Raw genomic sequence first — 26,594 nt, 5'->3', positions numbered from 1 at the left:
CTCAGCCAGATCCTGTAGATCTTATTTCTACCGTCCTCACTGTACACGTCAAATAGATCAGGCTTCAGCTTTCTCCAGATGGACATGACGTGTATTTTGACTGCCGCTGTTTGGTTCATGTCCATTCCGCAAATGAGATATTCAGAACGCTTTTTGGATCTGAAACAGTATTTACCCCCCCCCCCCCCCCCCCCCCCCCCCAAAAAAAAAAAAGCTCTTGTATTTCTCCATCATTTTGGGGCTAAAATTAATGACTGACCCAGATGTCTTATCAGAAATTCCTGAGTAGGAAGAAGAGGGTAGATTAAATATTACCGTTAAACTGTAACGGATCACCGCATGCTTTTTAAAAAAATCCCAAGAGGGTGACGGTAAACGAGGACATGGTGGCTGGAGAAAACAAAACGCCCATTTTTAAATGGAAAACGAACGAACGGTGCGTACATAAGGTCGAGGATTGTTGATTTATAAGACATACCGGCGCCACGCTCTCCCCCCCTCCCCCCCTCCCCCGTGAGCCATACCTTCACCCGTAAAATACGATCCGGGCCGTGACGAGCGTGGAGGTCGGCGATGACCTGCTGAAAATATGCCCTCAGATCCTAGAAGAGACCGTGTGCACGCTCTGTATGCAGTGTACGACACAGGCAAATATTTAATCACACGCCTGTCCGAGCTCTATTCCGCCGAGGCCTCTTTATACCCTCCCACGGTGGCATTCACACTTCTGAGGTGACTTTGTTTGTTTGTTTGTGCTGACACCAGCGCTGAAGAGGAGTGCGAGTAATCTTACCGCCATATGGTGTTTGGTCTGCTTTGTAGTGGCCACCCTGGGAGATGGCGCTCTGGAATTACAGGTCGCTCTCACACACACACACACACAGAGCGTAGGAAGTCATCGCCTGTGCCTCTTACTGTCCGAGTGTAGAGCCAGGCTGTGTAAACAGACAAGCATTTGGCCCAGCGCTAGACACCCTTGGTGAAACTATCTTGATCAGTCAGGAAAGCCATTTAGAAAACAGTGTGTGTTCGGCTGGGAGGAAGTGTCAGCCAGCACAGCGCGATACCGAGATGCTGCCCTGCAGAGCAAATTAAATACACACTCGGTGTGGGATCGCGTTTTCCCTTTGAGATCTATCGGTGTATTACTCACTATGACGGTAAACCCTCACTCACAATCCTTTCCCTCTACAGTCAGCTGACCCCCGCTGACCAATCAGCAGCAGGTTACGCACACCGCATTCCATCTGGCTGAGAGGGAAAGTGGCTTCCTGTTCCAGCCAGCTGAGATTCAGAATGCAGTGCAGAGACTTTTCCTTCCAGCTTTGTTTTCTCCCACATACTTTGAGCCCATTTGGCAGGAAAACACTGCTGCAGGCGGGGTGAAGGGAGATGATCGTACCATTGCTCATGTGTTGACTCAAGGCTAGGAAATCAGAACGAGGATTCCAGACGCTCTGTTAGGAGCACGGATGTGGGTTTGGAACCGAGCTCGTTGGGCCGAAAGGCATCCAGTGGAACTAGAAAGCTTTCCGAAAGCGTCTTAAAGGCTCGTTATATATCCAGACGCTCGAGTCGGTGTGTGAAACTACAGAAACTCCCACCGGCACACGCAAAACACTTCCGAACGTGCGAGACGAGTCGTATGAAAGGACAGGCGCCGGCGAAACGGATTTAAACAGCGTCTTTATTTTGTTAAAAAGAATTAACAAGTGTCAAAACAAACATCATTTAACAGCGAAATTACATTAAAAAGAGCTCTTGTTTCTACCTTGGAACTCTGCCAACAGTTTAAAAAAAAATACACAGGGCCAATAAAACAATTTAAAAAAAAAAACAAACAAACACACACGCAGCAGAGGAGCTCCTTTTCTGACTTGCGTTAAGACCGCTGTAAGGCGGTGTCTCCCGATAGCTGCCACCTGACCATCCTGTCTTATTATAAAAACTCCCACTACAAAGCAGTCTCGTCAGAAGAGGGCCGAAATCCTCGTCACGTTCCAAAAAGTACCGTTTCGTGGCTGCGGTCAGACTTGTAACATGTTTTTGATTTGCTTGGAGGTAGTCTCGTCGTTCAAATGCTTTGTCGTGTACCTTTAATCGAAGACAAAGCAAAGCAATTCGTGAAAATATATCCGGCGTACGTGTTTTATTTTATTTTTTTTAAAATTAAAGAATAGTGTCGTGGTGTGAGGGTGAAGACCACGGACCTGAGCGCGTTAAGGAGACCTTCTACTCTGTTAGGCGGCTGATCCCGCAGGACTTTGATGCATCCTTTCATCTGTGAAACAGAGCAAGATTCGCAGTAATTAGATGATCGACGTATGGGACTTGTACGTGAATAGACCTGTGGAGAGAGAATTTCTGCACGCACGTCGATTTTCGAGGACTTGACGAACGCTCCGGCGGGATGAACGTAGTCGTAGAGGATGATGACTCCCACCATCACACGGAGGCAGAATAACACTGTGTCTTCACTCGCGAAACGGCTACGGTACTCCCTGAGCGCGCGCACACACACACACACACAGGAACAGAAAGAAGAAATGACTATAATCCTCTTAAAGGCAAATCGAAGAAGATTGTGAATGGAAAAGAACTTACGGTGTGTCTAACATGACTTTACACACGCACGCCATCATACTTAGGCAGTCTGTCGTGTTTTCTATGGGTACGTCTGAATTCTGTCAAAAACGGGGGACAGAAAAAAGATCCACGTTCAGAAATGTAGAACCGGGCCTCGTTATAGAACGTGAGACTGAAGACTGACCTCGGATACGAACTTCGTCGTGGCGTCACTCAGTGTTTTCAGCATCGGCGTAGCATTGGCGTAGAACAGAGACATGCGATTGGCCAGTTCGTTGTTTACTTCGTTCTCTTCCTCTGTCTAGGGACAAAACATTGTGTAGTTAGTCCGTCTGTGACGAAACCATACACGACAGCAGTTTAGAGGTAAAACGTTTTGAATCGTTTGAGATGATCTCTAGTGTGCTTTCGCTTACACCAACATTGTTCTGTAGTAATGCTAAAGGGCTCTTATATTAGCGCTTTTTAACCTTAGAGGTTCTAAGAAAGGTTCTAAAAGCGCTTTACACGCCAGTCTGCCAGCGGGAGCAACTTCGGAGGTTCGGTGTCTTGCCCAAGGACATTTCGGCATGTGCGACTATACGACCCGCTCTACCACCCGAGCCCCAGCTGCCCAAAACTGAAAGTCGTAATCTCTTGGCAAGAGATATATAGCTTGATCATCATCATTAGAGAGAGAGAGAGAGATACACTATATGTCCAAAGTTATGTGGACACCTAACCACCACAACCAGATGTGCTTGTTAAACATCCCTTTCCAAAAGCATGGGCCTTAATATGAAGTTTGTTCCCACTTTGCTGCTATAACGGCCTCCGCTCTCCTTGAAATGTTTTCCAGTATTATTGCTCTGCAGATTTGTAACCGTTCAGCCTCAAGAGCATTAGTGAGGTCAGGAGAGGTAGTCTGGTGCGCTGTCGATTTTCCAGTTCATCCCAGAGGTGTTCAGTGGGGTTGAGGCTCTGCGCAGGTCACTCAAACTCGTCCGCACCTACATCAGCGGACCGTGTCTCTATGGAGCGCGGGAACAGGGGTACTTGGATCATGTTTGCTCCTCTTAGTTCCAGTGAAGGGAAACTAATGTTACAGCATCCACATACATCCTATACAATTGCGTTTTGTTTTTTTTAACTTTACGGTAACACGCCTAGGCGTGATGGTCAGGTGTCCACAAACGTTTGGCCATTTAACGCATTTGTAATACCTCGCTTTGTGTAAAGACGCATTATCATGCTGGAACAGGTTTGGGCCACATTGGGGGCCACTTCCTTTGGAGAAGGCCCACATATCGGTGTATGAGTCAGGTGTTTATATACTTGAATGTAAAGCGGGAAATCTGATGAGGGTTTTCCAAGTTTAACCCAGTGTACACGAGAGGCGGATGTTTTGCGTGCTACTAAGGCTGACTTCACTGTTCCGGCTGTTGGAAATCGGGTACGGGTTGAGATCTGAGATTGCGTAAAATCTCAGCGTGAGCGCCCGACCACGCTAGTCTAAACACCACCAATAGGCATACAGTATAGTCTTACACAAGACTCTCAAGACCACAACGGTGGCATCAGAGAGAAAATCTCCCAGACGTCTCCTCCCGGTTCTATCATGGCGGAAAGCTTTCTCTTCGCGTAACGTTGCTACCGTTATACCAAGGTCTGTTTGTTTATGTGAGCCCATTTTCTGGATGTAGTAAAACGATCGCAGGTCTACCGTTAGAAGATCTCCATCGTATAATCCGACACGGAGCGCATATTATCGAACGACGTGTTCTAGAATTCAGCCGAGATTTTCTCGGGATCGTCTCGTGTAGTGGGACAAGTCGTAATCCCCCGGTGAAAAACTAGCTTAAGGGAGAAAACTACATTTACATTGATTTATGGTGTTTAAATGCTGGTCGGATATTCTAATTGTAACAAAAAAAATCGCTCAAGATACAAGAAAGTCAGCTTTCTTCTCGTGCTGAAAAAGCATATTCCCCAGAGGTTACTACAAATTGAATGTAAATTGTCCTTTACCGCACGTTCAACATGCAGGCGCAGGAGATCTTGGCAGCCCAGAGCAGGCGGTACAGCACCGCGGCTCACGATTCATTAGCTGAGGAGGCGGTGGTAATTATTCCTGACTGCGAAAGCTTTTAATTGGGGAGGCAAGGTCGTGCAACCTCCATCTCCTCTCCGGTTCGGGATGGTTACGAGCCCGAGTCCATTAGCGTACGCTCGTGTGCAGAAACCACCCCCTCACTGGACATGATCAACCCTGCATCAGCTAAAAGTAGCTGGATAAAAGGGAATAGATGTATGACTGAAATGAGCATTTCCCTGACTCAGGACCTCGCTTATTTAATGATCCGAGTGGAGCAGATCTCAGCGCTGCTCGTTAACCCCGGACCCTAATGAATTGGCGCGTTGCTGAAACATAAGCTCTCTGATAATGAGACGTGTTTCCACAAGATCTCACACACACAGAGAAAACACGTGCACTTACTGACAAGTTGTTGATTCGCATGCGGCTCAGGGTCCGGCGGTAGTAGCTGAAGTCGTTCTGAATGGCTGGATTAGTCATCTGGGAAGAAAAGAGACAGGATTCATGCTTCCTTTTATAGGTAAAGGTACACTACACCAGCTGAATTCCTTAGTAGGCAAGTTGATTTTCCTACTGTGTCCCAAAGTGTTTTATTTCTCTTGTATCACAGCTTCCATGACTTTTTTTTTTGGAATGTCTTTGAAACGAGTTCCTGTTATCACTTGTGTGCTAGCTATCAGGTTCTCTGCGGTGTTCAGCCGCACACTGATTACGTCACTCGCCCAGTGTGGCGCCGCCCCCCCCCCACCCCCACCCCCACCGTCGTTTTGCCTTTTTATAGTAATAAAAACCGTTCCGTTCACTTAGAGAACGGACGCTACGATTAAAAATGGAACGAGTCAGATTTCTTTCATCGCGTGACGAGCGCGAGGCGAGCTGACCGACAAGATGATGGCGGAAGATTCGATTTCAAAAGTTCTGTGTTTTAACGTGAGCGAGTTTGTCATTGTACCGTTTTGCTCGTGTTTTCCCATGAAGAATAATAATGAACCCACGGTTCAAGCAATTGCCGCTAGATCGAAAGTGGAACGCAAGGGCGCCTCCCTCCCCTCGCCATCCTCTATTTTTTTGTCTCTCTTGCAGTTAATAAAACAAGCTTGGTCATGTTACTGAGAAACCATAAAACCCATCCTGAAGACTTTGTTACAGCTTTACCCCTGGTACCATGCTGACTCTAGGCTCCATGTGTTAAATAAACATCACCACCAGCGATTATTTTTATTTCTTAAACAACACATAATAAAAGTCCCCGTGAATACACAGCTACTGTTAGTGATGATACAAACTGGGTCAAGCTTCTAAACTCATGTCGTCAGAGTTAGCTAGAAAGACACCTCTGTACAACCTTTTGTTCCTGACCATGTCCCTAATAGTAGTGCGTTCCAAAATCCTCTTCCATGCTCTCTCATACTCATCTCCACATCAGCTGTCTCGCTCTACCGCTCCCTTATCTTTGTGTCTCTTTCTCAGCTTCGAGGCTTCCATTAGATGACCAGCTAAGAGAGGACAAGGCGAGCCCTTCGTGTATCATCTTACACATACCTTGAGCTCATCGAAGCGCAGGGTGAAGTGGAGGATCTCTGCGAACTGGCGTGCCAGAGCCTGCTCTTGCTCCAAGTGCTGCGTGGGGCTGCAGTGCGCACTCGTTAGGAATCCCAGCAGGCCGTGCAGAGCACCTTCTGCACAACGCGAGACAACAGGCAAAGAGGTAGTATTACATTACAGCTGCCCCGACGGATGGAAAGATGGGTAGATTGATGGATGGATGGATGGACGAACGTGCTAGATCGATATCGTAAATAGAGAACTAGTGAAAGACAAACTCGTTGAGTTGAGCAAATGAAAAAGGAACCAAGGCCCGATCGCAAGAATCCAATCGAAGAAAGCGAGTGGATCACAGTGCAGTGAGCTGCGTAGACCTATTTATATCCACATGCATTTTTAACTGCCTAGTCGAATATCTGGCAGAGACGCATAAATCTCGGTTGCGCCTCGGAGAGGCGTTTAGTCAGTGTAGGCCTTTGAAAGCTCTTCTCTAGAGACTGCTGCAGTTGGTTGGTGATTATGTGCGATTAGGGAGATGTGTCGTCGTTAACTGGGACATGACCCACTAATCCACATGAATTGCTGCTTACCTACAGATCTGATACCAAACCCTAAACCTGTACTGCCCTTCCTCCTACATTATTATTATTAGATGTGAAATGTAACGCTTGCTCTACTGTCCGTGACTTATTTTCTCACGCAGTAATAATAAATATCAGGAACTAGTCTCGATGTTAAATTGAACCGTTTAAAGAGTGAACAGAAAGCAGTATTTCTCTAGATGAGGCCTCCGAGGGTTTCACTCGCCCAGAGTAATATCTTAATCCAATTACGACGCGTTGTTGCCTGGCTCGGGGCTAACTACCACCAACGAGCATGAACACTGTAATCCTAATAGCATTTACCTCACCACAACACGACGTTACAGCCGGGTCTATTCGCTACACTGTTCAGGTGACATCCATGAACGTGACGATGCAAAGAGAAGGAACTCGAGGACATTGTGCATACAGAAAAGACCTCAGAGTGACGGTATAGAGAACTAGAGGCGAGAGCGAGCGAGGTGTGAGGCTGACGGAGGTTACACAGCTGCTTTACAGCGCTAGCTTTGCTGAGTCATTCAACACTGACCATCACTGCGCTGAGCAATAACTATGCAAAGTGCGTTTGTGAAGCTCAGATTCTTGGCAGTTCAAAAAAAAAAGCAGCACAATTAACGATTTAATCCTACAGGAGGGTGTTGTAGTAATAATAATAATAAAATCAGGTCATTTTAGTTGATTGTGCAATGTGTGCGGTAAACACATGTCACATGGTACCTTATCACATGTCCTCAAGGAACCCATGAGGTGAGAATCGAATTTTTTATTTGTTTATTTTTTTAACTATAAACACTTCTTTAATCCACATACCAAGGGTAGGGGTGAAACGTCTAGCTAACAAGGTTGTAAAGGCCAGTGCGTTTTGCAACGGCGCTGCAAAGTCAGTCTCAGGAGGCATTCCGAAAATGGCTGAAAGTGGATTTGGATCAAGGGTTTTATGTCGAAGGCGTTCTGCGATGTTTTTAAATGTTTTAGTTTAGAATTTTCATTAAACGTAATAATGGAAAAAGGGGTTTATTTAACGTTTCATCCAACGTTGGTTGAAAGAATCTTTTCAGGTCGGACATTTTCACCGAAATGGTTCAGTGACGTGCTTAACGAGGCCATTTAACCGATGTCCGTTATATACGAGTCTGATATTAGCCATGTCGAATACATGCTGAGATTTTATTCCACGTTGACGCGATATAGTAGTTCATCCGAAAAGGAAGATTCCGTCATGAATTACTCAACCTCACGGGAGATTTCTGTCCCTCCATGTACAGTTCAGGTAAGCAGAAAGTTCACAAAGCCATGGTAAAAGTCATCCGTGTGACTCCAGTGGCTTTTGAGAAAAAAAAAAAAATGTTGGTTACTATACTGTAAAAATGTTGGGAAGAAGAAGGGAAGGCTCATGGGTTTGGAACGACACGAGGGTTTTGGGGTGAACTATCGCTTTAACGAACTCAAAACATTCTCCATTCTCTTACCTTGACAGAAAGTGTAGTCCAGAGCTGGGGTGTGAGATGGGGGGGAAGGGGCGGGGCTCCCAGGTAGTGTTCGTTAATATCAGAGAATTCAAAACAACTCTATGAATCATTCCAGATTAACCCTTAAAGACCTAGCTTGATTTCTTTTGGGAAAGTCTGACTCTCCTGTATTTTTTTTTTTCAGCATCATGTGCCATATCATTTTAAACAGGAGAACTTTCATTTTCAATCTCTCTCACTTAAAGTCCCAATTTTTAAAAAAAAAAAAATGCCCGAAACAATTGTTTTCTTTTTTCCCCCAAGTTATACCTGGATGTTTTAGACTTCCGAATGAAATTTTGTCTTGGTCTAACATTCCCTTAGCAAGTTAAAGCCATTTATTACAATATTATTCTAAGGGTTTTTCCAATGGGGGAAAAAAAGGCATTTTATTTACTAACACTGTAGGTGTGTCCATAAAAGAGAGATGTCTCTCAAATGAGGAATTTCCTTTCCCCTTTTAAACAAACATAGTGAGCGGTGGAGTAGATGACAGTTTGAACCAATCTGAGCACGGGGAGGGCGGGACTAAGCAGCAACGGCCGTTTCCTGTTTGGCTCGGGAAGGAACTGTATGGGTTTCCTTCCTTAACGAATCGATGCTGCAAGATGCGAAAGCGTACCCGTGACGTGTCCGCATTCCCTGCGGGGCATCTGAACGTCCCGCTGAGACCAACGTGCCAGCAAGAGAGGGGACTTTTTAAAGCATACAGTTTGGCTTAGCGGTTCAAATATTTTAATAAAGGGTTACTATGACAACCGGATGCTCTCTGGGTGTATTTTTGAGTTGAGTGATAACTCTGACTGACTCGAAATACATACAGTTTGCAGGTGTGTAGGGAAGATTAAACCTACGTAGCACAAGCCTAGTTTAATCACAGGCTCCGGTCCTTTTTTCTGCACAGGATTAAGTGTTAGTATGTGTAATGTAAAGACACAGTGAAGTCTCATACCCAGCTTTAGAGAGAACTCGTAAAACTTCTTTAGCTTGCCCACCAGCGGCACCACGGCGGTCCAGGCTTTCTCCTGCACGCTTTCATTACTCGGCTGCTGGATGGCCTGGAAACACAAAAACACACAAACACACGGCGTCAACGTCTGCCTGCTGAAGTGAATAACTTTCACACGACCTCCAATCCCGGCTGATTTCACGCTTTCTCTGAACACCTCTCTCAGCACTATGGCATTAAACTGCACTCCTCCTCCAACACTGTACGTGTGAATCACCTTATCAAGCGCTGGATAAATACCCGACTTGTTGATTCAGGTGTGACGAAGCAGCTACGGCACTAAACACCTCAGTGACACAGGGTTCCAGGAATGCCATTCGATTCAGTTGGATTTCAGGAACGGGTTTTTATTTACGTATCCGATTCATCTTTCCTCACGGTCACGGTGCCGGCGCTCGTGTTGGTTCGGGCAGCCGGCGCACTATACGAACAGCCCATTGTTTTCACTGGTTTAAGAGCCAAACCATTAAGTAATCCAGTGCGAGTTTATGAGCAGTATAAAGCTAATAACAACTGAGAAGGCTTTTATAAGCTTTCCCTCTGACTGAGAGCTGACTATTTATCATCCAATCATCGCCAAAGAATTCGCATAACAGACGCGAGATACGGTTTTTATGGCCGTTCAGTTGTTTTTGTTTACATCGACATCAGAAATGGAACGTTTACTTCTTTTACGTCATTGCAGTTGCCAGGAAAAATGCTCATGTATTTAATGCTCATACATTAACGTTGTATTGTAATGGACGTGTCGGCTAATAAAAAGGTGTCGAGGTTTGAAAAGCGCTTGAATTTGAGACGTCCTGCCTCTCTCTCTCTCTCTCTATATATATATATATATAAATAATCTCGTACACTCACCTGTCTAATGGATTCTCCTGCTCCACTGTAGGACTGCAGATCCTGTAAAACACTCACAGCCTCCGTCAGTACCTTGTTCACCTGTTCCCATAACTCTCTCTCTGCATCAGTGGGCTGAGCATCTATGAAAACACACACAGGCACTGAATGTACAGTCCGGTTCAAAAAGTCCGAGTCCACGAGCAACAACTGTTTTGATATCATGTATACAGGATGTTACAGTAGATGTGTTGTAGCCCGAATGCTAATTAGCACACGAATTCCTTTCTGTTTAAACACACACACACACACTATATAGACTTACTTTCAAAGTCCAGGAAAAAGTTCCCCGCATTGTTGTCGATGTCCCTCGTCAGAACCTTGATCAGATTCCCCATGCCGTCCAATCAGAAACCTGATGAGAAGAAGAGGATGGCGTTAGCGACGCCTCCCACGGAGAATACCGAGATCCTATTAACGTGGCGTGCCGTGTAGCGGTGTGTATCCGATAAATCGGCGCATGTCTGAGCTCTTTGAAGATCTCAGAAAAAATGATCTATCACACACACACACGTCTCCGTTCGGCCTACCCGTACTCCCCAACATCTGGAAACCGGTGTGACGGAGAACAGCTGTTCAAGGCAGTGCAGATATAAAAAGGTTTATATGATGACGAATGTTCATAAAAAGTACGAGAAGATAACTGAACGTGTGTGACGACAGGTGTAATGCGCGCGAGTCATTCAGGCACGCCGCGCGTTAGAGCGTAACCTGTCCGTGTTTCGAGTGATGAGAACTTCAAGCAGAAGGCATCAGGACGGATTAGATGTTTTTCACACCTTACATGACATCCTACTTCATTATGTGTCCTGTTTGCTTTATTGTTCCATCCCTAGCCCTTAAATATCACTGGCCTCTTCCACTGCTGCATTTCTGGACCTCGCCTCTGGCTTCCTCATTAGGGACTGAAATCGAACTCTTTATCCATTGAACTGAACTTTCCGGGAATCCCTGAACTTCCAGGATTCCTCTCCTGCGGATCAGTTGTGTCACTGTCATGCCTCCCTAAAGCAGGGAGGCGTTCAGACCTACACGCGATATGCTCGATTTCAAACCACCCATGAAAAGGGAGGGATCTTCTGAGGAGAGAGACGGACCTCGGATAACATCACTGCAACAGCCCGCTCCAGGCTCCACAGAATTCCTTTCGTGGGATTAACGCTCTATAAGCAACTGCAAAACCAGAAGAAAAAATGAGTAAATTAAAAGTGGAGTAAAAGGAGGTAAATAGGCCAGTCTGTGACCTACTCTGCAGTGTGTGTGTGTGTGTGCTCAGAAATCCGTGTTCCTTCAGTACTACATATACAGCCATGCAGAGGAAGTAAATAAGGACTAGCGGCTCAGTCCTGAAGCCCCAAATCCACCTTAATGTGCCTCGGATTGGGGGGTTGGGGGATTGGGGGGGTAGAAGGGGGATGATCGAATCCAGTTTGTTCATTTGACTATCACTTATCCAGTCTGTCCTCCTATTGGCTCACGACATTCTGCTGTTTCCATGGAGCCCAAAAACGGCTCTCTACACTAAAAATAATGCAGCAGCCAATAGGAGCAGATCTCTGGGGTGGGGCGAGGCGAGAGCATGGAAGATGATACTCGGCAGACGTGAAAGAGCATCAATGCGCTGACTTCAGTAAGTAAGTGGAACAGATGCAGGTTTCAGAATGAGGGGAAAACTGAAGCACTAGAGAAAAGCTTTTTACAGTCAGCTTTTTTTCCCCACCAATCTTTTAGAAATGTGCATATAATTGTTGCTATAATAAGCGGGGGAGGAAAAAAAAAATTCTCTCTCAACACTCACGGGATGAGATCCGAATGAGAGCGTCTTGATTAAAATCCCCAGATCCCATTAGCGCAACGTACATGGGAGCGTGTGTGTGTGTAAATCTGTCAGTTCAGGGTGTGTATGCAGGGAACAGCATGTGTCAGCATGGAGAGCAGCGTGTGTGTCCACGTGCCCTCTACTATTACTACTACTACTACTACAGCTCAGCCAGTGGAGCGCACGGACCCGCCTTCCCCTCTCCCTCTCTTTCACACACTGCGCAAAGCAAGCTAGAGGGAGGGGAGCAAAGTCACATGCGCCGAGGCACAGCGGGGTGGGGCTCTGCAGTGCTGGGGTGCTGCAGTGAGTTTAGAGAGAGAGAGAGAGCGAGAGAGCTGCATCCGTTCTGACCCAGATTCAGTCCAGAGCCGTGGCGTTAACCTCCCAGCATGCCACGTGCTCATCTGTGAGCCTGAAGCAGATGGACAGAAAACTGCCTTGAAGACATTTACATAGACACGGGTTCCGCAAAACCTGGTGTTAAGGATTAACTGAGCGTCGTACCAGAAACAGCGAGCAAGTATGATCTCAGAATAGCTCTACAATGTGCTCATCACGCCGTTCTGTGATCTGGCTTGGTGTCATCGCTCTTCCCGCCTGACGCACACGCTCCAACGCCCTGTCCATCTCTTCTCCCTCAGCATCACTTCCCGTAACCCCTCCCCCATCCCTGGAGACCTCAGTTGGTGGTGTGACACACTCATGAGACACTGTGTAAATCCAAACACCAGCGTTTAAACCCCACAAACAGCACTGCGGTGCTTTAAAGTGGGAAAGAGAGGCATGCAGTTCCGGCCAGCTGTAGTGACCAGGCCAAGAGCCTCGCCGCCTGAGTGATGACTCAGAGAGAGAGAGAGAGAGAGAGAGAGAGAGAGAGAGAGTGTGAGCAAGACAGAGACTCCACCCGAATGTAAGTGATGAAGAAAGGCAGGAGAAGAAACCCGTGCCACCTCATCATCGTGTACAGCTGTCAACACTGCTGATCTGTTACACTGCTGATCCATCATATATTTGCCGTTTGATTAACGGTTGTGCTTACAGTCATATTATGTAAATCCTGATCAATCCTACCCCATATCCCGTTTCTCGAGGCTGTGTAATAAATCATGTTGAACCCGTCAGCCTAGATCTGTCCTTTATAACGAACTGTAACTGACCGACCTTACTCCTTACGACAGCGCTGTGACCCGAAAGATCAATATTGACTCCTGAAGACAAATCATCGGAAATAACTTTTATTACCGGGTGACTGTTATGGTTATGACTAATATTTAAACCTAGGACGGAAACCTGACCCCTCCAGCTCAGAGGACAGGATGTGATGGAACTTTACTGCCCCTTGGTGGACAAGTTATGATACTGCAGCCATTTACGTACTGTAGTCATGGTATTTAGTGAATTTTTTAAATAGAACTGTATAAAGTGGTTTCAAAACTCTGATACCTGATAACTGATGCGCACTAATAACTGATGACATAATAAAGCTTTTTTTCCTCCCCTCCTTGTTTTGTACTTTATTTATTTATTGTCCTTTGGTTTAAAATGTACACTTTTTTTTTTTTTTAACAAATTTTCCATTACAAAGAAAGTGCTAGACAGAAGAAAAACGATATATAAACTCGACCGTACGTTTTCCACATCTTCATCCATCACCATCATTTGATAGAATGTAAATACGATCAGCGCCAGAATTATTGGCACTCTTCATAAAAGATGCATATTAAAAAAAACCCTCAAACCTTGAGAGGGCTGGTTAGAGAGGCAAACTCCAAGGATCACAATGTGGAGATTTGCTTAAGGAGCATTTTGGGATTGAAATCTCCAAATTTATAAACATCACCTCCATGTCAAGAACCTGGACACAAGGCATGCCAGGAAAAAAATAATCCCTAATCCCTACTGTGAAGCATGGTGGAGGATGTGTGATGCTGCGCGGTTATTTTATTTTCTACAAAGTGGCTTTGGGAACCTTGTTAGGACGCATGGCATCATGGACTCTATGAGGTACCAGGAGACTAAATAAAAAATCCAAATCTGGCATCCAAATGCACACAAAAATGGCAGAGAGAGTCCATGGGAGAAGATCAAGGTCCCTGGAAGATGCGGCGAGATCTCTCAAGTTCCCTTCTCTGTGTTCTTTTTTTTAAGCATGAAGGATAAGGATAATTTTACTTCAATTAAAAGTTTGATTTCAATGTGAGATGAAGCTCATTTTTTCATCACCTTTTCCCTTCTCAAAATAACAGTGCTTCTGCTTCGCATCTAAAACTATTTTTAAGGCAGGAAGTATCCAGCATCAGCTCCTGCTGTGAGCTGATTAACCGTTTCCTCTGAGAATCTACTCGTGCCTGGACACACTCTTCCTCAAGGTCAGAAACCTTCTTAAAACTCAGGTGAAAGGAGCACTTGTTCTGTTTCTTTGGTCCGTGTCAGTGTTTAGGTGAGGTTATTAAAACACACACGTGCAAAAATCGGTCCATGACCCATCTGAACTGTTTCTAGTGTGGCTCTTCAGAGTCTGGCTTAATATGAATCTCGAATCATGATGATGTGATTTTTTTAAAAATGTTTGGGTGTGTTATTATACGTACAGTGCTGTGAACGTATTTGTCCCCATCCTGATTTCTTCACTTTTTGTGTATCTCTCATACTAAATTGTGTCAGAAATTAAAACAAAATATAAGATAAAACAAAGGCAACCCACGTAAACACAAAATTCCCCAAATCTATGAAACTGCATTGATAATGGAGTAGAAACAACCAGGCCTGATTACTGCAAACCCTGTTCAATCAAAATAGAACTTTTTCAGCAGCATGAAGTTGGGTAAAAGGTCTTACGCAGTAACACACTCTGCCAAAGTAGAAAGAAATTCCAGAAATGATGAGGAAGGTGATTGAAAGACATCAGTCTGGGAAGGGTTACAAAGCTATTTCAAAGGCTCGAGACTCCAAAGAACCACAGCGAGAGACATTATCTCCAAATGGAAAAACTCTGCACAGTAGTGAACCTTCCCAGAAATGTCCGACCTTCCAAAATTCCTCCAAGAGCACAGCAACGAAGTCACTGAAGAGCCAAGGACAATATCAAAGGATCTACAGACCTCTCTTGCATCAATAAAGGTCACTGTTCATGTCTCCACTATCAGAAAGACACGGGGCAAAAATGGCATCCATGGAAGAGTGGTGAGGAGAAAACCACTGCTGACCCAGAAGAACATTAAGACTCGTCTGAATTTTACCAGAACACACCCTGATGATCCTCAAACCTTTTGGGAGAATGTTCTGTGGACTGATGAGCTGAAAGTGGAACTGTTTGGAAGACAGGAGTCCCGTTACATCTGGCGTAAACCAAACACAGAACTCCACAAAAAGAAATCATTCATACAGTCAAGCATGGTGGAGGAAGTGTGATGGTGTGGGGATGCTTTGCTGCTTCAGGAACTGGGCAACTTGCAGTAATTGAGGGAAACATGAATTCTGCTCTCTACCAGAAAATCCTAAAGGAGAATGTTCCGGTCTTCAGTCCGTAAGTTGAAACTCAAGCGCAACTGGATTACGCAGCAAGACAACGATCCAAACATAGGAGTAAACCCTAGTCCTAGAAGTAAGTGAAAGACCGATCTCCAGATATCAGAAGTGTTTGGTTGCAGTTATTGCTGCTAAAAGTGGCACAAACAGATTTCACGTTTAAGGGGGCAGCTAGTTTTTCACATGGGTGATAGGTATTGGATAACTTTTAAACATAGTTCCCATTGTTCCATTTGTGCTACTACAGAGTTTGGATGACTATTATTCTGAAAATGTGGAGAAATTAAAAAAAATAAAAACAAAGAATTAGTTCTCTGCAGATTCCGACCCTGGAGACATAGAAACATCGCCAGAATGGACTCTGAACTGTCCTTCGTCTGTCTCCTGGACTTACATGCCGCTCTATATACACAGTAAACACACTTATACTACAGTGCTGTCCAATTCTTGCATCTGATTGGACAGACTGTGCGGATTAATTTTCAAAAAAAGATTTTAAAATAAATAAATAAATAAACATACAACAGCTAATCTGGTTACGTTTCTGTAAGGAAACTTTAACATGTAGGAATGAGTCTCCAGTTTCAGCGCTTTATAACAGTCCGAGATAAAGTTCTTCCTTAAAGCTTTCCACACACACTCCACAATATTAACTGCTCAAACGTACATGTTGGTCTTCAGCGAGTAACTGTTAGCAAATTGATACGGTAGAAGATGAACACAGCACGTTAGGGGTCACTGGTGTGCTGTTACTGAACAACAGTGAACTTTGGGCTGGTAACAGTAACTCTGGCTGCATCACACCACACTGTTTTTACTTATTCCCTATATATAAAATATACACACACACACACACACACACACACACACGTATGTTTTGTGACAAATTCCCATCAGAAATTCGTTTACATTCTCCACAGCACCTCGTCTCTTAGGGCTCTTACTGAACAAAACTATCAGGAGGACAGACGCTCATACAACCCTTTCCTTTACTGCACGCTCATTACTACAAACAAATTCGTTTCCATAACAACAATGAAGTAGACTTCATTCCATAGGACATCGATATAATAAAACTATGCTATACGTATGCTAAACTCGTCAGATGAGATGAAAAATCAGGTTTTGACTAAAATTTGTGTTTTCTCTCCGGAACACATTTTGACATCTTCCTTCTTTAATAAATAAAATTTCCCCAAAGTGATTTATTATTATTATTATTATTATTATTATTTTTAAATTAACTTTCAATATTTGCCTAGGCCATATGCTAAGATCCTTCCTGGTAGATAAGGAGACTGCAAGCTATGAATAAAAGGTGAGTATAAAGATAGGCGGGAGTTTTTATTTTTTTATTATTATTTATATATATATATATATATAGCATAGTAAATCACAGCCTACATCAGTCCCTTTAGGAGTTTAAGATTTCGAGATGGCAGAAATGAACGCAAAAAGCAAGCGGACGGCGCGATTTTTCAAAACGACCGGCGGATGTGGGCCAAGACGCATCATGTGACGTCATCACGACGCGCGTTCGGTCAAAGCCACGTCACACAAAGACCGTGCACGACTATTTCATGCAAATGCCAAGTCAAATAGCCCCCCCCCCCCAAAAAAAAAAAAAACCCAGCACGGAAAACTCCGCAAGTTGCGTCACGAATTTTGAAAAAGCTACAACAAGCACAAAAACCCCCCCCGTATATAACTGTCCATACAGCATTTAAACGGCTGCTTTTAGACAATGAAGGAGTGCGATTTTCTCCCTGTACGCTTTCTTTTTTCGGGGCAAAGTAACTAGACTTTAAAATGTAGTATTCAAAACTATAAATAACAGAAAAGTGTTCAAATGTCCAGTAACCCAGTAAATGACTGGGTTTACATCATTTACTCACTCCTGATGTGTATTTGTGTGAGTGGAACGGTAATAAAACTTTTAAAAACCTATTCATCCATCGACTCGTTCGTTAACTGCGAGTGGAGCACGCCAAATGCTGCGTGTATACAGCTCATACTGAATCGGCCGAGTATTACTCTTCGTCCTGAGCTTCATCCCATTTAAACGCGTCGAACAATTTCCATAGTTAGCGGGTGCTCGGAGACGGATACGACGAGGGAAAATGACAACTACACGATTACGGTTTGGGGCTCGGAGACTATTACAGCTCTAATGCGCCGGGTTCGAAATCGGCCGTGGTTTCGAGGAGACGAGCTAGAGGTTAGCACGGCGCGTGCGATGCGGTATTATTCAACACTTGTGCCTAATACTGACCACAAATGACTCATTCATGTCCAGGTCACAAAATCTGGAAGGTTCTACCGAGGTTTCCTGTTTGTCAGGGTGAGAAACAAGTAGTGGCTGGTTTTTTAATTAAACAAGTGCACTATATTAAATTATATAGTGTGTATTTGGAAGAAAAAAAAAATAGAATAGTCCGATCTACCAGGTGGAAATTTTTACCACCCCACAGCTGGGAAATGTAACTAGATAGATTCATTGTGAGGTGGTAGAGCGGGTTGGCGGTTCGATTCCCGGCCCACGTGACTCCACATGCCGAAGTGTCCGTGGGCGAGACACTGAACCCCAAGTTGCTCGCAATGGCAAGCTAGCACCTTGCATGGCAGCTCTGCTACCACCGGTGTGTGAATGAGAAACAGTGTAAAGCGCTTTGCAGAACTGCTAAGGTTAAAAAAAAAAGCACTATATAAATGCAGACCATTTATAAGTGCTTAGTGATAACGCTAATAATGTCAGTTTTTTTTTTTTTTTTGTCTGGGGCAAGGATGTACCAAAACCCCAGATTTCCAAATATTAGAAAAAGTTTGATCTATTATTTTGTCTCCACCAGAGGGAGCTATTAACACACAACTGACCTGAACACACCCATTGATGGGAAGCACAAAAGCAGCGAGAAAGCCTGCCTAACTAGAACCATGTAATTAGTTATGGTCAGGTATACACCTGAACACCCCTGGTCCTGAACATTCTCCAGCGTGTCCCAAAAGTCTTCATACATAGAGGACTACGTAAGCCGCCAGCATTTCAGTGGGTTTGACATTCGTGGACGTCCGCTTCTCGGTCGGTCCACAACATTTACAAATCTTCTTGAATTTAATTAATAAGTTTGGCAACAGTGTTGTGTGTGACGTGATCGCCACGTTTCCTGTTAACGTCCATCACAACCTTACGACAGCTTGAGGGTCGTAAGCTTACCAACCATGAGGGTGATTTCACTACGTTCTTTTCGTCAAAGACGTTCTCAAAGGCTATCTGAATATATATATATATATATATATATATATATATATATATATATATATATATATATATATATATATATATATATAAACTAAGTATGTATACAAGTATACAATTTTGGAAGAGATTTTGCTAAAAGATGATCTTTGGGACACCGTGTAGTGTTTAGGAGACACTCCAGGACCAGAGTTGAGAACCTGTGCCTCTACCACCTAATAACTAAAGGAGGTTTCACTGAATGTATAAAAATGTGACGAGCTGATAAATGATCACGACTCGTAAACATTACTACAGAAAAGGTCCAACAACACAAGATAATCTTACAAAAAAAATTCATCATCAGCCCCTCACAGGGCAATCACGTCACCGTGCAGTGTTTTAATGGCTGTTCCTACAGCTTGTAGACACGTCTCAGTTTTCAATTACAGTTTTTTTTTTTAAGTTTACATTTAGCTGTAAGAGACACTATAAACCTACAGCGATCAGTTCTACAGAAACTGGGCTTCACCTATAAGTTAAGGCAAATAAGACCAGAGATACAGTTAGGACAAAAGAAACGGCACCCGAAAAGGAGGGTACGGCTGCCGACACGCCGCGACGGCCGAGCTGTATTACTGGAAGATTTGGCACGTGCTGGTGCTCATTCGCCGTTACTCATTATTTCATCAATAGTCATCATTTAGTGAGCTGTTTGCCTTTTATGGGGTTTGGTTGGCGTCACTACACGTAAATCAGCCGTGCTCTGAACATTCTCGGTCATTTATGGGTGATGGGAATTGACGGAGGATTCACACTCGTGAATGCGGGAGTATGAAGTAAATCGGCGTTGGTGAAACAGTTATAAAACCGGCAGGGATTTTGTGTTACCTACGAAAACATTCACACGCAGCTGTACTAAGAGCTCGGTAAACGAGAACCCGAACGGTGCAACAGGAAAGAGTTTGAATCCTAATGCAGAACTGCCGGTGCTTGGAGGAAGGGAGGGCGTTCTCTCTCTCTCTCTCTCACTGCGACACTAGCCAATCGTGGGCATGTGAGCTCATGTATGCGGAAGAGGGCAGATAGCTCTTTCCTCCTGTTGCGCTACTCAAGTGTATATTTGTGAGGGGTTTTCACAGAGTAAGATTAATTCTAGGATCATTATGTCCTCAGAGAGCCTAAGTCCTGTGTGTAGCTGTGTCAGTAGACTTTACCAGTGTGGGTGATATCGGAAGCAGGATGAAACTCTCATCGGATCACCGAGCCGTAGCACAAAAGTGTGAAGAGAGAGAGAAAAAAAAAGGCGCAAGCATGAACATGATGGCTGCCAGACTTGTGAGAACATGCTGTCCACAGTGTGACTGCAAAAACACTGCTGCCTGGGCTCATACTTTTCTCTCCCCGTCAAGATCAGGAAGTACCACACAGAGGGCCTGGTCCGAAACTGGATTTCTGGGGATTCCCAGAGAACCGATTAAAGATACCTGTACTAATAAAACTCTTTAAGTGGACACTATGATTTTTTTAATCGCAGTGGTGGTGGTAGCTCAGTGACTAGATGGTTGCGAGGTTAAATCCAGGAACGGCCAAAAATAAAAAGTCACTGTTCAGCACCTTGAGAAAGACCTTAAACAAACTGCCCGTGACCATCGATTTTGGAGCAGGACGACATTAACATCTACCATAGCTTCAAGCCAAAGTGAGTTGGGAGGCGATCACAGTTGACTCGATCTACAGTAGTAGATACATCCAGTCATCCAGAAGCTTGGTTGAAGAGAGTTTTAGACAGACCTTTATTCAACTAATATCATTAACTAGGGTTGCCAGGTTTAGCAAAACTCCATCACAACTTCATCTCAAAGTACAAACAAAAACACCTAAAACTAGTCCACTGGAAAAGGAACACACTTTCTAAAGGTAAATTTTTTTCCTCTGCCCTCGGAAACAAGGCCACCGTGGGGCACGTCAACCCTTTCCTCCCCCCCCCCACATGTACAGGTGTTTTCTACTCCATAATCTCCTTTTCCTCCTCCAAAACTTTGTATGAAATGGTTCTGTACATCACAGACACACTGTCTGCTCTTACACCTTGCCTTGTAAATGAACCTGATCACATTCAATTCGGATTATTTGCTCTGAAGCGAGATCTTGACGGCCGTAGACTGTTTTTAGCCCAATCTGGCATCCCCGTCATCAACTGTCCGGTCAGCTCTTCCTCCCACGAGTATAGTTCAGTGCGAGTCCTGCGCAATCGGCTTGTCGCAGTTCCCATTTTTGGTGCAATAATAATAATAATAATAATAATAATAATAATAACTCTATGGATCTGTGCACAGCCCCGTAGCTAGCGAACCCTGGAATTCAGTGAAACATCGACTCATATCTTCAAACGTTTAAATCTTTCATCACACAAAAGAGCATTTAAAAATTTTTTTTTTTTTAAATTAGCATTTCAACGGTTTACTTATAATTCACACTGGATAAAACGCAGGTTTGGGGTTTGACGTACATACGTGCCGTGGTTTAATCACACCTACAGGTCTGCGTTAACGTGCGAGATAATTAAAGATGCATGAGAAAGCTCACTGTTTAAAAACTGGCTTCCAAAACGAGAACTTCCTCCTCACGGGCCAGACGAGTGACACGAACCGAAAGTTGACTTTAACACTGCAAAGATTTCAGAACACATTCAGACAGAGTGCAGCGAAAAACATCGCGACGACATGCAAATAAATACACACGGCTTATCGCGCGATGACTGAAGTCTGACGATCGTGCTACTGCTCTCCAACACATGATTATAAAGAGAGAGAGAGAGAAGAAGAAAAGAAAGAAAGAAAAAAAGGTGTTTAAATGCAGACCGACAATGCACTGAAGAATCTGTTCCTGCCGTCTTATTCTCTTTGCGTCCCTCAAAAAGAAGGCGTGGTATAAAATGGAAACCATGACCGCACACACAACTCTTTAATGATTTCTCTAATCATGCTTGATCTTTTCTTTTTTTCTTTCTTTTTTTCTTTCCTTTTTTAAAGCTCTGCTGCATAAAGGAAACCCTGCACGCACGCCTGTGAAAAACACAATATACAACTTTTGCACTTTGCACAGCAGACTAACGGCCAACCCATCAGGTTTCAGTGCACACTTTTTAAATAATTAATTTCCTGTTGTTGTTGTTCGCTCCGCGTTTCATCCGAGTAACTGTACTTGAATAGAAACGCCGTCGGTGAAGTACATCGGCCGTCACACTGGTGAAAACGAACAAAAATGCCACGGACAGACGCACGGACCGGATTTATTTAAATTCTGCCCTCACGCTACTCTCTCAGATCCTTAAATCAGTAAATCGACCAGCCTGTTTCCAGAGATTCACCTTTCTACTGAATTCACTTCAGCACCGTTACCGATAATCAGTCTATGATTAGTGTAATGGAAGTGTAGTGAGACGTAACTGCCGATGAATGATCCAAATGCTTACCAGGTCAATCCCTAGGCCGATCACGGCTCAAGCTTGAGGCGTTGACCAAATACCAGCACGATTCGTCATCAGTACTTGGTTAAGAAACGAAAAATAACTTTAAATGCGTAACTGACTATATATACACACGACGTTTTGTAATTTGCTAAACGTGTTGACGTAGGGGGACAAACAAAATGTCTTACCCGAGCTACATGTGTACGCGTAAACGCTCATGCGTTTCACTTAAATCCATTAATATGTACACATTGGCCCACACGGTAATAATATGAACCAAGAGTGTGAAGGTGTAGCGTAGGTAGCAAATAGTTATGGGGACGAGATGAATTTGGAAGTGCATCTGTATTTCTACACCGTCTTGATGAGCTACTTCGGGCTAAGGAAGACCCTCTTTTTCATTCACTCACCCAGAAGATCAGACAATCAGACCTAGAGGGAAATTCCCATAGCCAACACACCTACCAGCATGTCTTTGAGAGGTGAGAGGAAACTGGCGAACCCCCACAGAGACCCAAGTGAGAACGTGTGAACCTCTGGATCAAGCCTGGAAGCTCCGAGTAGGGAACGCGACCTCCTGGACCACCACCAAGTACGTTTCGAGAAATGTTCTACAAGTTAGGGATATCTCATCGTTTGCGATATACCGGTAGAAATTCTCCCCGCGATAAGAATTCGTCTTCCCGCGATGATAATAACGATAAAGCCTAGTCGACGGCGTATTACTGCGGCGTTCGACCCGTTCGCAGCTCACGCACAGAGCGAAAACGAGTACGGCGGACGGGTTTGATCGCTAAACGAGGAGCTACTGTACCGCTACGATCTGGAACCGGTTCGCTTACAGAAAATCGGTTTTAATTTTACATCAACGTTTGTGTTTCTGAGGCTCTCAAGACTGCATGCAGCTATCACTTAAAGCTTAAAAAATAAATAAATAAATAAATACCCAGCGCTGAACGATTCTATATTAATATCACCACCGATATCGGTATCGCAATAAATACCAGAAAATATCGCGATATAGTTTTAAGTCCGTATCGCCCGCCCCTACTAGAAATTTCCATGACTGTTTCAATAACACGGAGAGGTTCTGAAAGCGGTTCTGAAGAGTTATAAGTGTCCATAGGTACCACGAAGTCCAAACTGCAGTTTTGGCGCAGATCTTTTTCAGTATTTAGAGCTGTAAAGGAGATGCCGGGAAATCCTACAACACACACACACACACACACACACACACACACGCACAATGTAACGGACCATTACTGCACTTGTACGTGTGCTACAATGTTTTTCAATGCAGCCAAGGGTTATTAAGCACACAGATCAGTACAGCATGAACTTCTGAGTGTGAAGGAACTTTCTACACACACACACACACACACACGTTTAGTATCAAACAAAATCAGGAAGTGGCACAATGTGCCTTCACACAGAGGAAGTTCAGAACCATTTTCTATTATCAGTTCTGTTCTTCCTCAATACTCCAGTCTTAATGTAGCTGTTTACTTGTTTATTAATTCGCTTTTTTAATTGTTATAGATACGTTTAAGCTTACCTAAACACTGAAATGTGATCTTCTACTTTAGACTTAACATTGAAACAAGAGAAAATGAGCTACAAAAACAACAACAAATAAAAACAACCAACACATTCATCATTCATGCAAAACCACCAGTCATAAACCTCGAAAAACAACTTTGTTTACTTCTAAACAATGATAACTATTGACATTTTTTATTATTGCTGTTGTTTTTGTTTGTTTGTTTGTTTTTTTTAAAAAAACCCACCTTATACTATTATCATCTAATGTTAGGAAACCTTCATCTGTGTTAGTGTGAAGTAAATAAAATACAACCAAAACACAAACATTTTCCAAACTCGTGTGTGTGTGTGTGTGTGTGTGTGTGAAAATAGCAGGCAACGCCACTGCCTAATACCTGAACACCAAACAAACAGTCTCATCACCTCAAGTCCACTAATACAATAAAAACAACACCTCGAAGCTCGTTTCTACGCAAAACTTGAATGAGTCTTACCTTCAACAACAACAAACAACAACAACAACAAAAAAGCGCGGTGAACGGAGGCGAACTCAGCTGCTCCTGGTGAAGAGGAGCTGCGTCTCCATGTTCCGGGTTGCTGCTGGAGGATCAGTGCTGTAGGCTATACTTTATGTAAGAAGAACAGGTTGATGAGTGACAGAAGGCAGGCGCAACTCTAAAAGGCAGTCCTGCCTATAAAAGGCATTGATTTAGACAGAGAGGAAGTGCAGGAAATTAGCATACTCCTCTCACTGCTCGACACTGCAGACAAGCCCGCCTCAATGATTTTGAATAAGCTCGAAAATTATGAATCTATAGCTATAGGAACGAGTCACGAGTGAGTCGATTCTGAACGAGTCACACACACACACACATTGAGAGTTTTCCACTCATTACGACATTCACATTATATGCAGGCTTTCGAGTAGTATTACAACAACGCCCATTCGAGGCGATAATAATAATATATATATATATATATATTTTTAAAGGACTTATATTTAAGAAATGAAGGCAGCATAGGCGGCACGCGCTATACACGATTCAGTCAACATGCTAATAATACGATGCTAGTTAAACCGCGCTCTGCAAACGAAAACACTGTGTGTACTTTAAAACCAACAACAACAATGAAGTTCGGGAATGACTCAAAACGAGTCTCGCTGTGCCTAAACATCTCGTGTTTTTTTTTTTGTTTTGTTTTGTTTTGTTTTTGCTGCTTCGTTTGAAGACTTCGTGGTTTGATTCAACTCGAACCGGCACCGAAGAATCACAACTGAATCGCTTATCATGTGATTCACGAGTCGAGACGTTCCTTCAGAAGACACTTATGTACTTACTGTACCTGAGTGATTCAAGAATCATTTGAATTTTGAACGGACACTCATCACACACCATCATATGTCCTCACCAATGGAGTTTAGCCTGTCACCAGGAAAGCAAAGAGAAGTAAATGGTACTTGTATTTCACCTGAGCACTGAGAAACATGCATGAAAGAAAATCCATTTACCTTAGAACAGCTAAAAAACAGTCGTTCCTCCTGTAGCAGCTTGTCCGAGACAGGCCATAAGAAGAAATATATGCAGAGAAGTGCATGCACCCTAAATGAGGAAAGTCAAAACATTTCAAAGAGAGATTAAGCAGTATTTCAGACATCTCAAATGTGGAAATGGGTTGACTCATAATAGGAGGGTTAAGTAAATAAGACCAAAAATACAAATACAGCTCATCATATTACTGAAGGTCTTTCCTCTGGTGGAAACACCTCACGCTGTTTCCATTAACATTAAACAAACATAGGATTTAAGCATGTTTGCTTCACACCTCTGGGATGGGGGTTCGAATCCTACCTCAGAGCTTGCATGTTCTCCCAGTGCGTTCCTCCCCAAATCCAAAGACATGCACCGTAGGCCGACCGGCATTCCAAAACTGTCCGTAATGTATGCACAATTGTGCTCTTCAGTGGGTTGGCACACCGTCCAGGGTGTGCACCGAGTTCCCTGGGAGAGGCCCCAGGATCCACAGTGCCTCTGTGTAGGATAAGCAGTATGGAAAATGGATGGATGGATATTTATCTGTTTATCATAGGCAGGGGAAGTGGAGGGCAGTCGGAGCTGCAGCGTCTCCAAGTCCCTATACTGTGCCACAAACAATGATGTCATCAGTTTTACATTCAGTTGGCAAATATGTCTTGATGACCCATGTGCTATCTGGGTTCAGAACATGAGAAGCTGGCACAGAAAAATAGATTTCTATTTATAAGGTTTGTGCTTGTAAATAAACAAACAAACAAACAAACAAACAAACAAACAACCTTTGATTTGTGCATACCTGTAAATCGATGGCCTAGGAACATCTCTACAGCTTATCCACAGTAAAAAAAACAAAAAAAAAAAACGTCAAATGTATGAAAATGCATGATATGAAGAAAGTGCGTTAGAACGCTACGTGAGCAGCTTCTGTTTACTGACGCTCGTGATGTTACCACATGGCAGTCACTATTAGTTAAGTCAGCTAGCTTAAGTTTACGTTTAATGGTATACTTCAAAAATTTGAATAGCAGACAAAGCCAATGAGTCGATTTTGTGACATCACAAACTGAGCTCATCAGCCTCCCTTGAGAAAAAGGCAGAACAGTCGGTTTGAATTAGACAAACGTGCATTTTGTGCGTGGTTAACATAATCTAAACTAAATATAAATCTACATAACCCAGCACCGGCCACTGAAAAAGCAGTTAACCATTTAAAAATGACGACGACAACGCGAGCAC

General features: G+C 43.7%; 1 protein-coding gene across 2 annotated transcripts; it reads right to left on the bottom strand.

Annotated features, from left to right (window-relative positions):
- Positions 1–1,668: 1,668 nt before the first annotated feature.
- fam49ba (family with sequence similarity 49 member Ba) lies at positions 1,669–24,566 on the bottom strand. Of its 2 annotated transcripts, XM_017472161.3 has the most exons (12): positions 24,318–24,566; positions 23,412–23,485; positions 10,487–10,576; positions 10,183–10,304; positions 9,268–9,373; positions 6,203–6,339; positions 5,063–5,140; positions 2,771–2,887; positions 2,605–2,684; positions 2,375–2,501; positions 2,211–2,281; positions 1,669–2,094 (listed from the first exon to the last, which is right to left on the bottom strand). In XM_017472161.3, exons 3-12 carry the CDS (start codon positions 10,557–10,559, stop codon positions 2,028–2,030), a joined length of 978 nt encoding a protein of 325 aa, XP_017327650.1. In that variant the 5' UTR covers positions 10,560–10,576; positions 23,412–23,485; positions 24,318–24,566; the 3' UTR covers positions 1,669–2,027. The 2 variants fall into 2 exon arrangements, with proteins under 2 accessions (XP_017327650.1, XP_017327649.1); XM_017472160.3 differs by lacking the exon at positions 23,412–23,485 and having other exon boundaries at positions 24,318–24,564.
- Between the last annotated feature and the right edge of the window lie 2,028 nt (positions 24,567–26,594).

Source organism: Ictalurus punctatus, chromosome 7 (genome assembly GCF_001660625.3).
Source record: "Ictalurus punctatus breed USDA103 chromosome 7, Coco_2.0, whole genome shotgun sequence".
Lineage (NCBI taxonomy): Eukaryota > Metazoa > Chordata > Actinopteri > Siluriformes > Ictaluridae > Ictalurus > Ictalurus punctatus.
Note: the sequence above shows the minus strand (reverse complement) of the source record. Positions and strands in the feature narration are given on the sequence as shown.